The sequence below is a fragment of the Nerophis lumbriciformis genome, linkage group LG08 (assembly GCF_033978685.3).
Source record: "Nerophis lumbriciformis linkage group LG08, RoL_Nlum_v2.1, whole genome shotgun sequence".
NCBI lineage: Eukaryota > Metazoa > Chordata > Actinopteri > Syngnathiformes > Syngnathidae > Nerophis > Nerophis lumbriciformis.
The window spans coordinates 47421869-47438665 of record NC_084555.2 but is presented as its reverse complement, the minus strand read 5'-3'; the positions used below and the strand labels follow the sequence as shown (position 1 = coordinate 47438665).

The 16797-nt window shown below is 41.2% G+C and overlaps 1 protein-coding gene across 5 annotated transcripts in view; it reads left to right on the top strand.

The window, feature by feature from the left end:
• LOC133611214 (uncharacterized) overlaps window positions 1–16797 on the top strand; it is a 261184-nt gene that overhangs the window by 69654 nt on the left and 174733 nt on the right. Inside the window, exons 1-3 of one of the 5 annotated variants that reach the window (XM_061969102.2) lie at window positions 1561–1972; window positions 6917–7126; window positions 14985–16271. The exons of 2 other annotated variants lie outside the window; for them this stretch is intronic. In XM_061969102.2, coding sequence (XP_061825086.2) covers window positions 1849–1972; window positions 6917–7126; window positions 14985–16081 — 1431 coding nt within the window. In that variant the 5' untranslated portion in view covers window positions 1561–1848 and the 3' untranslated portion in view covers window positions 16082–16271. Of the gene's footprint in view, window positions 1–1560; window positions 1973–6916; window positions 7127–14984; window positions 16272–16797 lie in introns of those variants that run through there. 2 more of the 5 variants (XM_072913693.1, XM_072913691.1) reach the window with 2 other exon arrangements.

Genomic DNA, 16797 nt, shown 5'->3' with positions numbered 1-16797 from the left:
GAAAATCAGTGGTATTCAGTGAGGTAAAATGAATTAAATGCGCTGACAGTTCATTGTTCCTGCCAAATGAATTGCACTGAGTGGAGCGGATCACCACTCCAAGATGGCGGCCCCGCGCCTCGTCTGCGCCAGTAGGCAGTAGCGCTCCATGCTGCGTCTATTTATAAGATGTCTATGGTTATAACGTTAGCAGTGAGTTTGCAGCCTCACTGATTTAACTACACAGCAAATACAAGTCACGTAACTTAGCCAATAAACGTTATCTTACATTCAAAACTTACCCTTCTTTGTGCAACTTCAAATGTTGAACGTTGTTGCGTCTCTGTCTGTAATATTCGAACTGCGTGATTTCCATACGGCAATTCGTTTTTTGTTGACCAAGTCGTAGTTTTTATACCCGAACGAAACCAACTTTGGCATAATTGTTGCGTTGTTTGACAACTTGTTCGGTGGTTGTACTGCAATTTGATTGGATGAATGCTGCGTGATGAAAACAACGTAGATCTAATTTGATTGGCTGTTGTACTGACAGCACACCAGCTGACAGGAACAACACGCTGAGAGACACAGACGAAGAAAATGAAAAATACGGAGCGCTCCCAAATAACTTTTTAAGCGTTGGATTTTGGGGAAAGTAGCAAGTCATGTCAAGTCATGTCAAGTCAAAAGGCTCAAGTCCAAGTGAAGTCACAAGTCATTGATGTTAAAGTCTAAGTCGAGTTGCAAGTCTCTTTACATTTTGTCAAGTCGAGTCTAAAGTCATCAAATTCATGACTCGAGTCTGACTCGAGTCCAAGTCATGTGACTCGAGTCCACACCTCTGATTTATTCATTTTACATTTTATATTAAATGTCTTGGTTTTTCCTCCCTCTGAAAATCCTATGAAATGTTTAACAAGCCATCCTATAATAATACAACAGCTATTAATGTAACAATACAATAAAACAAATATATTTAATGCTGTTTTTTTCATTATTTTAACAATAGGCTAATGTACATTACTTTATATAGATTCTACAAGAAACACAAAACTTAAAAACTAAATTATTTACAATTGCACACACAAGGTTTCGTCCAGCTTCACTCATTGTAAAGGAAGATAATGTGCTTCGTACACCTGCAGGACCGCAAGCAAGGTCGCAGAGAAAATGCGTACTGGAATTAGAGTGATGTGGACATTTTCTATATGAACAAGTGGAATGGATTGGACACCGACGCACTAAAGGGGCTCTCTACCTTACGCTACGAAGTGAGGGGAAACTGAGTGAATAATAACAGGTTATATGATTATTTATATTATATATTCGGGCCACTTTATAATGAATATGTTTTTTTGTTTTTTTTTAAATATATATATATAACACCAAATTATTTAGGGGGGCTTAAGAATATTTTAGGGGGGCTTGAGCCTAACAACGCCAATGAGTCGAGCACTGGAGTGGCAACGCAATATGGTGTGGTGACTTTAATGCACAGTTGGTCCACACTCCATATCAGAAGGTGGCGGTAATGCGCACTATAAGGCTGATTGCCATTAAACCAAAAAAGAAGAAGAAAAAAGCCTGTCGGAGAAAGAAAACAAAACAAAATGGCGTTTGATGGAGAGGAGTTGTGTTCCTTATAGTTCTGTGTTCTTAATCATTGCCCGCATGTGCGAATACATGTCATTCCATACAATTACCGTTTGTTTGTATCCGGATACATTAGTCTGAGCTAATATGGCCGCTTCTTGCTAGCTTAGCTTGCTTAGCTTAGCATGTTAGCTGCTAACAAAGAGACGCGGAAGTGATCAACACGTCGCTAAGCAGAGATCAGATGTGAGTGTAAAGTGTTGGGATTGTGTGAAAATGTGCGAAAGAACGACAGCAGAGTACGAAGGCAAACTTTCTCCAACAAAAGTGGAGAAGGAGCGACAACATGAACCACTGGACGCTGTTATCAAGCTACATCAGGTTGCGTTACACAGAACAGGTTTGTTTATTTTTTACTCTCACGTGTTTACTAACTTTCTATTTGATTATTAACGTCACTGCTTTGTTTTTTTTATATATTGTTCATGCAAACGGGACAATTTCAGACACACGCTATTTATGCGAGGTTGATGTTCCTCTCAGTTTGTAACAATATGTAAAGATAAATATATTGCACTTTTGCATATGCATCCACGTTTATGGATGTATGTTATATTGTCTTTGTAGGGGATTTTTATGATGCGTTCAAGAGTCTTACTGCCTGAGGGAAGAAGCTGTTACAGAACCTGGAGGTTCTGCTATGGAGGCTCATACTTGCCAACCTTGAGACCTCCAAATTCGGGAGATTTGGGGGTTCTGGGTGGGCGGGGTTAAGGGGGGAGGAGTATATTTATAGCTAGAATTCACTGAAATAAAATAAAATAAAATAAAATAAATACTTGACTTTCAGTGAATCCTAGCTATATATATATATATGTATTTTATTTTATATATATGTATTTTATTTTATATATATATATATATATATATATATATATATATATATATATATATATATATATATATATATATATATATAATAAAAGAAATACTTGAATTTCAGTGTTCATTTATTTACACATATACACACATAACACTCCTCTCTACTCATTGTTGTATTTGAAAGTGCAATGCTTTGCAGCCAGTAGCAGTATGGGCAGTGTAATATTCTCAGTCAAGTCAATAAACAGGCGAGGTGACAAAGTTACGTCTCTTTACTTCAAACTTCAGAACCGACTCCCACATTTGTGCTTTGTTTTAAAGATGTGATATTTGGATTTATAAATAAATGTATAGCGCTTTTCTACCTTCAAGGTACTCAAAGCCCTTTGACACTACTTCCACATTTACCCATTCACACACACATTCACACACTGATGGAGGGAGCTGCCATGCAAGGCGCTAACCAGCACCCATCAGGAGCAAGGGTGAAGTGTCTTGCTCAGGACACAACGGACATGACGAGGTTGGTACTAGGTGGGGATTGAACCAGGGACCCTTGGGTTGCGCACGGCCACTCTTCCACTGCGCCACGCCGTCCCTACACTATATGAAAACAATTTGAAAATGAATTTTACCTTAGCAACCTCATTATACTATTGGCTAAGTTTTATATTCATAAATGTAAGTTTCTCAATACCCGACCTGTTTTTTGTGCCTTTAAAAAAGATTTAGAACTCTACATTAAAATACTCTCTACCTCTAACAACCAAAAAGCTGTGAAAACGATGATTTTGTGCTCCAAATTTGGATTATTTACGGAACTTGTGTGAGCCTATGGCTTTACATTTTGTTATATATATATGTATATATAGCATTCTTCTTTAGTTGCTTTATTGAGTTTACAAACCCTTCGGTGCTGTTTTGTACTGTTTCTGTACTGTTTCTGTACTTGTTTTGATTTTTTGATTTTTTTTTTATTGTATGTAAATGTTGAATGTTATAAATAAAGGTTTTGGGGAAAAAAAAGAAGAAAAAAAAAGACTCCCACACTTGCAGTCAGGGTGCAATACAAGTAAACCAGCCAAAAAGTAACCACAGAACACTATACGGTATAGTGTTCCGTGGTTACTTTTAGGTTGGCTAACGGTTTACATTGTATTGCGCACCCTGACTGCAAGTGTGGGAGTCGGTTCTGAAGTATGAAGTAAAGAGACGTAACTTTGTCACCTCGCCTGGTTATTGACTCCAACCCAGAATATTACACTGCCCATACCTATGCTCCTTTAAAGGCTGTGCTACTGGCTGCAAAGCATTGCACTTTCAAATACAACAATGAGTAGAGAGGAGTGTTATGTGTGTATATGTGTAAATAAATGAACACTGAAATTCAACTATTTCTTTTATTTATATGTACATACATATATATATATATATATATATATATATATATATATATATATATATATATATATATATAATAAAATACATATATATATATGTATGTATATATATATATATATATATATATACAGTATATGTATATATATATATATATATACACCGTATTTTTCGAACTATAAGTCGCAGTTTTTTTCATAGTTTGGCCGGGGGTGCGACGTATACTCAGGAGCGACTAATGTGTTAGATTATTAACACATTACCGTAAAATATCAAATAATATTATTTAGGTTGGCCAAGCGGACGTGACTACAGGCTGTCCTCACTCGGGTCTGCACGAAACCTGGAGGGGGCGCGCCTTAAGTCCGGCTGGAAATCGGGAGAAATTCAGGAAAATGGTTGTCCCGGGAGGTTTTCGGGAGAGGCACTGAAATTTGGGATTCTCCCGGAAAATTTGGGAGGGTTGGCAAGTATGCGGAGGCTGCGGAACCTCTTTCTAGAGTCCAGCAGTGAAAACAGTCCTTGGTGGGGGTGGGAGGAGTCTCTGCAGATTTTCTGAGCCCTGGTCAGGCAGCGGCTTTTTGCGATCTCCTGGATAGGAGGAAGAGGAGTCCTGATGATCTTTTTCCGCCGTCCTCACCACTCTCTGGAGAGACTTCCAGTCTGAGGCACTGCAGGCTCCAGCCCAGACAGACTCAGTGGCCTAGTGGTTAGAGTGTCCGCCCTGAGATCGGTAGGTTGTGGGTTCAAACCCCGGCCGAGTCATACCAAAGACTATAAAAATGGGACCCATTACCTCCCTGCTTGGCACTCAGCATCAAGGGTTGGAATTGGGGGTTAAATCACCAAAAATGATTCCCGGGCGTGGCCACCGCTGCTGCCCACTGCTCCCCTCACCTCCCAGGGGGTGATCAAGGGTGATGGGTCAAATGCAGAGAATAATTTCGCCACACCTAGTGTGTGTGTGACAATCATTGGTACTTTAACTTTAACTTTAAGATGCAGTTGGTCAGTAGGCTCTCTATAGTGCCTCTGTAGAAAGTGGTGAGGGAGATGTGCTCTTTTCATCTGACGCAAAAAGTGCATGCGCTGCTGAGCTCTTTTTACAAGAGCTCCGGTGTGTAGGGACCAGGTCATATTGTCAGTTATCTGCACCCCAGGAACTTGGTGCTGCTTACCATCTCCACTGCTGTACCGTTGATGAAGAGTGGAGTGTGGCTGGACTCAACGTTCCTTCTAAGGTGCGCACTGCTCACGCGTCCTCTGCGCACAGCAAATCTATGCCGCGCAAAAAATCTAATCCCACTCTAAACAAAATAAACAAATCGTTTGTTTTGTATGATTTTGCAATGCAACTGTGAGTAACAGGTGACGAAAGGTGGCCACAACAGATAAAACAATGTTTGTCAACACTTAAATTATTGTAACGTCTGTGGAGACACTTAAAGGAGGACAGGAATTCCATCGGTCCCTTTATTTAGCTAAATTGTTTGTCGGCCATAACCACACCAAAACAATGTGTAAAATACTTTTATCTAGCAAAACTGGTCGTTGTCTACCGTACAAACCAAGCCAAAAGCAACTCTTTGTCATCTGTTATATCCGCTTGTTCTCTCTCTCGCCTGCACCAACACATACACTATGGCAATTAGCCACTGGTGCGTTTATGGCCACACAAAAAGTTGGACAACTCCAACACTACACGTAAAGTGTAAATTTCAGGTGGTTTTACTATGACTCCTCAATCAGTGTGCTTATTCTACTGTCATTTGTTAAGAATGTTATTTTTTGGATATTAATCATGAAATGATGTTACAGGACTACATAATTGCTAGTAAAAATATTTACTTTACGGACAGAAAGTTAATAAACACTTCATCTCATGCAACATGTGAATGTTTTAAGGGGAACTAAGTGTGATCTCTGAAAGGGGTACACAATCTTTCCAAAGCAGGACCCCCTGCTATAATATAGTGCCTAGCTGATAAAAAAACAAAAACAATATCTAAGTGGGCCAAATCACATATATTAGAAAATGATCTCTTGAAATTGATTAGTCACTTGATTATAATAATAAGACATTTAAATTGTTATGTCAGGTTTGAAACAAATGTGCTGCTGGTATGCTCACACACATGAAAAATTAGAGGGAACATTGGCTGGACTGGTGCTTCCTGAAGTCGACGATGATATTCTTGGTCTTGTCGACGTTCAGGACCAGGTTGTTGGTTCTGCACCAGTCAACCAGACGTTTCACCTCCTCCCTGTAGTCCATGTCGTCGTTGTCACGGATGAGGCCCACATTGTAATCCATACAAGTCATAATTTCATGGCTAATTTCACTTCCTGATTATGACCTGTTGCGTTTAGGACCAGTTGTTGTTGAATTGGGGGTTAAATCACCAAAAATGATTCCCGGGCGCGGCCACCGCTGCTGCCCACTGCTCCCCTCACCTCCCAGGGGGTGATCAAGGGTGATGGGTCAAATGAAGAGAATAATTTCGCCACACCTAGTGTGTGTGTGACAATCATTGGTACTTGAACTTTAAAATGTGTACTAGGTCTAGCCACCAAAATCATTTTAAAAATTGTGAGAAAAGTATTTTAAACTATGACCAAAAATAATAGGTTTATAAATGTGTTTAAGTAGTTTTAGGATGAAAATATATATTTTATTGTGCATGATATTTTGGTAATGGTTATGACTATACCGTCACAAGTTTAAGGTCGGAGAAAAGTCCTAGGTATAATTGGCCAACATGTATACAGAAAGAAATGGTTACATCGGATGTTTATACATTTCTGATGTGATTTAAGAATGTTTTGGTCAATGCTGGCTTGTACCGAAGGGTTTTTTAAATTACCCCTTAAAAAAAAATCAAAACACATTTGTCACTGTACTGCTTTTGAAGTAATTTTAGTTGCTGGTAGAAAGGAACTTTGTTTTCACTGGTTGTTTAGCTACATACTTTTAATACAAAACACAAATGATCTTAGTGTGTTTACAGTTTTAGTGAAAAAAATATTTTCTATTCTCCCATAACCTTATTTTTTTACCTAACAGACGCCCAGCAGCCTCCCCACTTTAAAGAGGACGAGGAGGAGTCACAGCCACCCCACTTTGAAGATGAAGAGGAACTCTGGATTGCCCAAGAGTGTCTTCTTGGGCAGGAGGAGGCTGATCTCACCAAGTTTCCACTGACTGTTGTCTCTGTGAAGACTGAAGACCATGAAGAGAAACCACCTGAGTCCTCACAGCTTCATCACACTCCAAGTAAGCACAACATAAACATATCATCTAATACAATGTTGGTAACTGATGTTCATCCAGAGTCTTACATTCTCTCTCAGGGTGGAGATATACTTGCTTTTTAGCATGACCATCTCCATAAAGTATGCTTTCTCAAGCATCAAAAATGCAACTACTTGGTTGTAACCATGTGACTTCCCTTACCCCCTTACCGTACATGGTTAGCAAACATTCAATATAGCTACTGTTTATTTACCTTCAGCAGCGTATTTTAACGGTTTAGCGGTAAAGATGTCAGAAATCATAAAAAAACATCTAAATGTGAAGAAATATTATTCACAAGATTTTAAAGTTTAACATGACTAAAGGGGAACCGGAGGGTGTGTTCTAACTATCGTGGGATCACACTCCTCAGCCTTCCCGGTAAGGTCTATTCAGGTGTACTGGAGAGGAGGCTACGCCGGATAGTCGAACCTCGGATTCAGGAGGAACAGTGTGGTTTTCGTCCTGGTCGTGGAACTGTGGACCAGCTCTATACTCTCGGCAGGGTCCTTGAGGGTGCATGGGAGTTTGCCCAACCAGTCTACATGTGCTTTGTGGACTTGGAGAAGGCATTCGACCGTGTACCCCGGGAAGTCCTGTGGGGAGTGCTCAGAGAGTATGGGGTTTCGGACTGTCTGATTGTGGCAGTCCGCTCCCTGTATGATCAGTGTCAGAGCTTGGTTCGCATTGCCGGCAGTAAGTCGGACACGTTTCCGGTGAGGGTTGGACTCCGCCAAGGCTGCCCTTTGTCACCGATTCTGTTCATAACTTTTATGGACAGAATTTCTAGGCGCAGTCAAGGCGTTGAGGGGATCTGGTTTGGTGGCTGCAGGATTAGGTCTCTGCTTTTTGCAGATGATGTGTTCCTGATGGCTTCATCTAGCCAGGATCTTCAGCTCTCACTGGATCGGTTCGCAGCTGAGTGTGAAGCGACTGGGATGAGAATCAGCACCTCCAAGTCCGAGTCCATGGTTCTCGCCCGGAAAAGGGTGGAGTGCCATCTCCGGGTTGGGGAGGAGATCTTGCCCCAAGTGGAGGAGTTCAAGTACCTCAGAGTCTTGTTCACGAGTGAGGGAAGAGTGGATCGTGAGATCGACAGGCGGATCGGTGCGGCGTCTTCAGTAATGCGGACGCTGTATCGATCCGTCGTGGTGAAGAAGGAGCTGAGCCGGAAGGCAAAGCTCTCAATTTACCGGTCGATCTACGTTCCCATCCTCACCTATGGTCATGAGCTTTGGGTCATGACCGAAAGGACAAGATCACGGGTACTGAAATGAGTTTCCTCCGCCGAGTGGCGGGGCTCTCCCTTAGAGATAGGGTGAGAAGCTCTGTCATCCGGGGGGAGCTCAAAGTAAAGCCGCTGCTCCTCCACATCGAGAGGAGCCAGATGAGGTGGTTCGGGCATCTGGTCAGGATGCCACCCGAGCGCCTCCCGAGGGAGGTGTTTAGGGCACGTCCGACCGGTAGGAGGCCACGAGGAAGACCCAGGACACGTTGGGAAGACTATGTCTCCCGGCTGGCCTGGGAACGTCTCGGGATCCCCCGGGAGGAGCTGGACGAAGTGGCTGGGGAGAGGGAAGTCTGGGCTTCCCTGCTTAGGCTGCTGCCCCCGTGACCCGACCTCGGATAAGCGGAAGAAGATGGATGGATGGATGGATGACTAAAGGGAACTTTTCAAACTCGCTGGCCGACCACATTTCCTTCTACACTCACAAGGAGTAGAGGTCCAAAAGTTTGGTATACTTTCAGATTAGTACTATATAGGGTTGCATGATTAATCGGTTTTAAATCATAATTTGAAAAGTGAATTATGATGATGGTAAGAAGAGAAAATCGTTAAAATGAACATTCCTTTTTATTAGAGATGCCCGATAATATCGGACTGCCTTTGAAGCAAATGTGCTTATCTGTTGCTGGTGTGAAAGCATGGAATTCTCTAGACAAAGACCTAAAAAGTTGCAAGAATATCTTTGAATTTAAAAGGAGTTACAAACACAGACAACTGGAATCATATCAAACTGATTTTTGATTTTGATTGGAACGTGTCATTTTGAAAATGCTTAAACGAAAATTAAAAGTATGTTGGAGTTGGGGTGTTGGTGGAGGGAACAGTGATAAAGTCATCTAAATAATTTGTGTTTAAAAAGGGGGCAGATAAATATAAGAATAGTATTCTTCCATCTGCTCCTTTCTGATCATGGAAATGTATAAGAAACAAAAAAACTGTGTCAACTTTATATAGCTTGTATATATGCATTTTCATGAAAGGAATAAAAAGAAATGATGAATGATGATGATGATGACTGCCGATATTATCGGCTGATAAATGCTTTAAAATGTAATATCGGAAATTATCGGTGTCGGTTTCAAAAAGTAAAATTTATGACTTTTTAAAACGCCGCTGTGTACACGGATGTAGGGAGAAGTACAGAGCGCCAATAAACCTTAAAGGCACTGCCTTTGCGTGCCGGCCCAGTCACATAATATCTACGGCTTTTCACACACACAAGTGAATGCCCATGCACACTTGGTCAACAGCCATACAGGTCACACTGAGGGTGGCCGTATAAACAAGTTTAACACTGTTACAAATGTGCGCCACACTGTGAACCCACACCAAACAACAATGACAAACACATTTCGGGAGAACATCCGCACCGTAACACAACATAAACACAACAGAACAAATACCCAGAACCCCTTGCAGCACTAACTCTTGCTGGACGCTACAATATACACCACCCCGCCCACCTCAACCTCCTCATGCTCTCTCAGGGAGAACACGTCTCAAATTCCAAGCTGCTGTTTTGAAGCATGTTAAAAAAAATAATGCACTTTGTGACTTCAATAATAAATATGGCAGTGCCATGTTGGCATTTTTTTTCCATAACTTGAATTGATTTATTTTGGAAAACCTTGTTACATTGTTTAATGCATCCAGCGGGGTATCACAACAAAATTAGGCATAATAATGTGTTAATTCCACGACTGTATATATCGGTATCGGTTGATATCGGAATCGGTAATTAAGTGTTGGACATTATCGGAATATCGGCAAAAAAAAGCCATTATCGGACATCTCTACTTTTTATTATGTCTTGTGCCTCCAAGATAGGCATTTGCTCATTTATTTTGGGCCACTAATAAATGAACAAATGCGGTTTTGCCAATTCCGGGTTTGGCCACGCTCATTAACCAATCATTATGGGATATGGCTGAAATCTTAGCGGAGTTAATTTTTTTGAATTAGAAAAAAATATGCACAATTTATTATTAAATATTGTTCTGGCTTCATAAAAGACATATTATTGTCATTTGAATGTTTCCATTTTAATTTGTGAAGGTTTTATAGTGTTTCTTAATAATAAAGATAAAACGGGGTTTAAACATGAGCAATATTACCGGTCTCTTGGCTTGGAATTTGGGACATGCTCTCCCTGAGATAATCCTGATACCCACTACAACTATGGGAAATACTATACTTTGACTTTCACAAAGTGCATTATTTTTTATTTTTTTTAAATATGCCTCAAAACAACTGCTACAAAAACAATGAAGGCACACAGCTTCAGTCCAGAGTATACTAGAGCAGTGTTTTTCAACCTTTTTTGAGCCAAGGCACATTTTTTTCATAGAAAAAATGCGGAGGCACACCACCAGCAGAAATCATTAAAAACTGAAACTCAGCACCCGATATTGACAGTAAAAAGTCGTCGTCGCAATTGTTGGATATGACTTTAAAGCATAACCAAGCATGCATCACTATAGCTCTTGTCTCAAAGTAGGTGTACTGTCACCACCTGTCACATCACACCGTGACTTATTTTGAGTTTTTTAGTGTTTTAGTTCTTGTCTTGCGCTCCTATTTTGGTGGCTTTTTCTCTTTTTTTGGTATTTTCCTGTAGCAGTTTCATGTCTTCTTCTGAGCGATATGTCCCGCATCTTCTTTGTTTTAGCAATCAAGAATATTTCAGTTGTTTTTATCCTTCTTTGCGGGGACATTGTTAATTGTCATGTTCGGATGTACTTTGTGGACGCCGTCTTTGCTCCACAGTAAGTCTTTGCTGTCGTCCAGCATTCTGTTTTTGTTTACTTTGTAGACAGTTCAGTTTTAGTTTTGTTCTGCATAGCCTTCCCTAAGCTTCAATGCCTTTTCTTAGGGAGACTCCCCTTTTGTTTATTTTTGGTTTAAGCATTAGACACCTTTTTACCTTCACCCTGCCTCCCGCTGTTTCCGACATCTACAAAGCAATTAGCTACCTGCTGCCACCTACTGATATGGAAGAGTATTACACTACTTAGCTCTAGACAGCACCGACACTCAACAACAACACATAATTTGCAGACTATAATTACTGGTTTGCAAAAAATATTTTTAACCCAAATAGGTGAAATTAGATCATCTCCCACGGCACACTAATGTGCCGCGGCACAGTGGTTGAAAAACACTGTACTAGCATACTTGCCAACCTTGAGACCTCCAAATTCGGGAGATGGGGTGTGGGGAGTGCGGGGTTGGGGCTGCGGGGTTTGGTGGTAGCGGGGGTGTAAATTGTAGCGTTCCGGAAGAGTTAGTGCTCCAAGGGGTTCTGGCTATTTGTTCTGTTGTGTTTATGTTGTGTTACGGTGCGGATGTTCTCCCGAAATGTGTTTGTCATTCTTGTTTGGTGTGGGTTCACAGTGTGGCGCATATTTGTAACAGTGTTAAAGTTGTTTATACGGCCACCCTCAGTGTGACCTGTATGATGGCTGTTGACCAAGTATGCTTTGCATTCACTTGTGTGTGTGTGAAAAGTCGTAGATATTATGTGATTGGGCTGGCACTTAAAGGTAGTGCCTTTAAGGTTTATTGGCGCTCTGTACTTCTCCCTACGTCCGTGTACACAGCGGTGTTTTAAAGGGGAACGTTATCACAATTTCAGAATTGTTAAAACCATTAAAAATCAGTTCCCAGTGGCTTATTATATTTTTTGAAGTTTTTTTCAAAATTTTACCCATCACGCAATATCCCTAAAAAAAGCTTCAAAGTGCCTGATTTTAACCATAATTATAAACACCCGTCCATTTTCCTGTGACGTCACATAGTGAAGCCAACACAAACAAACATGGCGGAAAGAACAGCAAGCTATAGCGACATTAGCTCGGATTCAGACTCAGATTTCAGCGGCTTAAGCGATTCAACAGATTACGCATGTATTGAAACGGATGGTTGTAGTGTGGAGGCAGGTAGCGAAAACGAAATTGAAGAAGAAACTGAAGCTATTGAGCCATATCGGTTTGAACCGTATGCAAGCGAAAACGACACGACAGCCAGCGACACGGGAGAAAGCGAGGACGAATTCGGCGATCGCCTTCTAACCAACGATCGGTATGTGTTTGTTTGGCATTAAAGGAAACTAACAACTATGAACTAGGTTTACAGCATATGAAATACATTTGGCAACAACATGCACTTTGAGAGTGCAGACAGCCCAATTTTCATCAATTAATATATTCTGTAGACATACCCTCATGTCAGCAGGCCAGGGAAGCTAGGGTCGATATTCTTCTCTTGACGGTGTGAGCCAAGACATCCAGGGGGTTCAGCTCGCTCGTCTGCGGGAACAAACTGCCGCCATTGCTTGCCGTGCTAGCGAGGTCCTTTGTCCCTGAATTGCTCACACACTCCGGCAGATTCAATGGGGGTCTGGCGGCAGATTTCTTTGACTTTGTCGTTGGAAATGCATCTGCTTTGAGTGTCGCAGGATATCCACACATTCTTGCCATCTCTGTCGTAGCATAGCTTTCGTCGGTAAAGTGTGCGGAACAAACGTCCAATTTCTTGCCACTTTCGCATCTTTGGGCCACTGGTGCAACTTGAATCCGTCCCTGTTCGTGTTGTTACACCCTCCGACAACACACCGACGAGGCATGATGTCTCCAAGGTACGGAAAACAGTCGAAAAAACGGAAAATAACAGAGCTGATTTGACTCGGTGTTTGAGAAAATGGCGGATTGCTTCCTGTTGTGACGTCATCACTCCAAGAGCGAATATTAGAAAGGCGTTTAATCTCCAAAATTCACCCATTTAGAGTTCGGAAATCGGTCTTTTTTCACCAACATCAAGGTATATATTGACACTTACATAGGTCTGGTGATAATGTTCACCTTTAAAAAGTCATACATTTTACTTCTTGAAGCCGATACCGATAATTTCCAATATTACATTTTAAAGCATTTATCGGCCGATAATATCGGCAGTTCGATACTATCGGACATCTCTAATTATATGTAAAAAGTCAAGGGCGGTCACGGCAAGTTGTTGCCGCAAATGTTGGTCAATTTTTTAGGGCATTACGGCAAATGCCAGGGGTTAAATTTGAGCCCTGATTGCAGCAGAACACACGAGGCAAGCATCTTAGGCAAGCTCGTCATTAAAAGCAAGTTTGTGTCCCACCCAGAGGTGGGTAGTAACGCGCTACATTTCCTCCGTTACATCTACTTGAGTAACTTTTGGGATAAATTGTACTTCTAAGAGTAGTTTTAATGCAACATACTTTTACTTTTACTTGAGTATATTTATAGAGAAGAAACGCTACTTTTACTCCGCTACTTTTATCTACATTCAGCTCGCTACTCGCTACTATTTTTTTATCGATTTGTTAATGCACGCTTTGTTTGTTTTGGTCTGTCAGACAGACCTTCATAGTGCCTGCGTTTCAACAAATACAGTCACTGGTGACGTTCACTCCGTTCCACCAATCAGATGCAGTCACTGGTGACGTTGGACCAATCAAACAGAGCCAGGCGGTCACATGACCTGACTTAAACAAGTTGAAAAACTTATTGGGGTGTTACCATTTAGTGGTCAATTGTACAGAATATGTACTGTACTGTGCAATCTACTAATAAAAGTTTCAATCAATTAATCAAAAGTGTGAAGGAAAAAAGACCCTTTTTTTATTTCAACCGTACATCCCGTCAAAAGCCTAAAGACTGACTGCACAGTTCCTGTCTTCACAATAAAAGTGCCGCTCCATCGCGCCTGCGCTTTCAAAACAAGAGTCTCCGAAAGCCAGCGCAAACAAGCTAGCAAGCTACGGAGTTTGCCGCCAATGTATTTCTTGTAAAGTGTATAAAAACGAATATGGAAGCTGGACAAATAAAATGCCAAAAACCAACCACTTTCATGTGGTATTAGACAGAAAGGAGGATCTTTTTTTCTCCTCCATTTGAAAACGTGGACGCTATCAGCACTACTGTCTGATTACAATCAATGCAAGTCATCAGAATCAGGTAATACACCAACTTATATTCTTGTCTTCATGAAAGAAAGGAATCTATATGTGGTAAACATGCATGTATATTCATTAAAACACCTTTAACATGTAAACAAAAACGGCAAAATAAATAAATATAAATTATATACTGTATATATGTGTGTGTACATATATATATATATATATATATATATGATATGTGTGTGTATGTTACTCATCAGTTACTCAGTACTTGAGTAGTTTTTTCACAACATACTTTTTACTTTTACTCAAGTAAATATTTGGGTGACTACTCCTTACTTTTACTTGAGTAATAAATCTCTAAAGTAACAGTACTCTTACTTGAGTACAATTTCTGGCTACTCTACCCACCTCTGGTCCCACCTAATAAGAAACCTGCTGTTCAGCATGAAGACAATTGAACAACTTCCTAAGTTTGGTGTCCTGAACCCACAACAGCCAAAACATGTCATTTACAAAAAAAAAAAGGATCTATACATTGCTTTTGAAACCTCAGCTCGTTAATACAAACTTGTGAAACCAATGATCATATTTAACAATAACTCTTGTTTGTCCTGCAGACGTCCAGCAGCTGGTTGGTCGTCAAAAAGAATGTCCCCCTCAGTCGATGGAAGGGAGCTCCCCTTTGAAGCACATTAAAGAGGAAGAGGAGGAACTCTGGATTACTCAGGAGGAAGAGTGTCTTCTCGGGCAGAAGGAGGCTGATCTTACTAAGTTTCCACTGACTGTTGTCTCTGTGAAGACTGAAGACCATGAGGACAAACCACCTGAGTCCTCACAGCTTCATCACGGTCCAAGTGAGGAGATCAGAGTTGTGGAAGCTTCCAGCAGCAGCTCACCACAACACACGACAGCAGAAACTGATGGAGACCACTGTGGAGGATCACAAGCAGAGAAGATCTTAGCTCCTCTGTCAGATGGTGACGACACAACGTCACACAATAATGTAAATATGGAATCCCACATGAGAACGCACACAGAAGAAAAACCTAGTTGCTCACTTTGTGGTAATACATTTTCTCGGAAGTCCACTCTAAAGCATCATATGAATATGCACACAGGAGAAAGACCTTTCAATTGTTCAATTTGTGCAAAAGGTTTCATCAGAAACTGGGATTTGACGCGGCACATGCGGGGACACACGGGGGAAAAGACCTTCTGTTGTTCGGTTTGTGGTAAAACATTCTCTGACAGTAGTACTATAAAAATGCACATGAGAACGCACACGGGCGAAAAACCCTTTGTCTGTTCGGTCTGTACGGAAGTCTTTTTTCAAAGCTCTCATTTGACTCAACACATGCAGACGCACACGGGAGAAAGACCTTTCAGTTGTTCAGTTTGCGGTAAAAGATTCTCTCACCAACGCAGCATGCAAGCGCACATTCGGTTGCACTCGAGGGAGAAACCCTTCAGTTGTTTAGTTTGCGCAAAAGGCTTCGTCAGAAACATCGATTTGACTCGGCACATGCGGACACACACAGGAGAAAAACATTTCAGTTGTTCAGTTTGCAGTAAAAGATTCTCGAACCAAAATATTTTGCAAATACACATGAGAACGCACACGGGAGAAAAACCTTATAGTTGTTCAATGTGCGGGAAAAGATCCTCTAACAAAGGTAATATACAAAGACACATGAGAACACACACAGGACAATAACTTATCCGTTTTGAATGGACTTCTACACAGTCACTAATGGTCTACTGCAGGGCTTTTCTAAAGTCAGGACTAGACCTTTCTCTCTCTCTCTCTCTGTCTCCATATTCTGATTTTAAAGATGCTGGATTTTGCCTGTGGAACACACATTTTGGAATTATTTTACCCTGAATAAAACTCCTACTGAACTCTACCCCGGACCGTTTCCTTTGCTTCGTTTTGGATTTGAACTTGGGATTTAGCCTTTCAACATGATTTTCAGCTCTGGGAATACATTTTCCCTCTGAAAGAGCATCAAGCTCCAGCAGCATCGGAAATTTAAGTTTTGGGGACCGAGGGCCAATATTTTCATCCAGACCGAAGACTGGTTCGAAGCGGTGCGTCCGTCTTCGACTGCACCTGCAACCTGTCAAAGTCCACGACGGACGTCCAGTTTGCCCCAAAAAGTCAGACATGACAAATTGGCAAATCTAGCTAGAAGGGAAAAAGTCTGTGTGACTCCCAAGATGACAAGACTGGTACAGCTTCTCAAAAACGGGAGCTTTAGAAGTGAATTAATTAACTCATATCATGTTTTACTTACTTCTGAGGAAGCAGTGCCTGGGGAGTCTGTGGTGGGCTCTCCTATTTCTGGGGCTGAGGTTGCTGAGGTAGTTAAAAAGCTCCTCGGTGGCAAGGCCCCAGGGGTAGATGAGATCCGCCCGGAGTTCCTTAAGGCT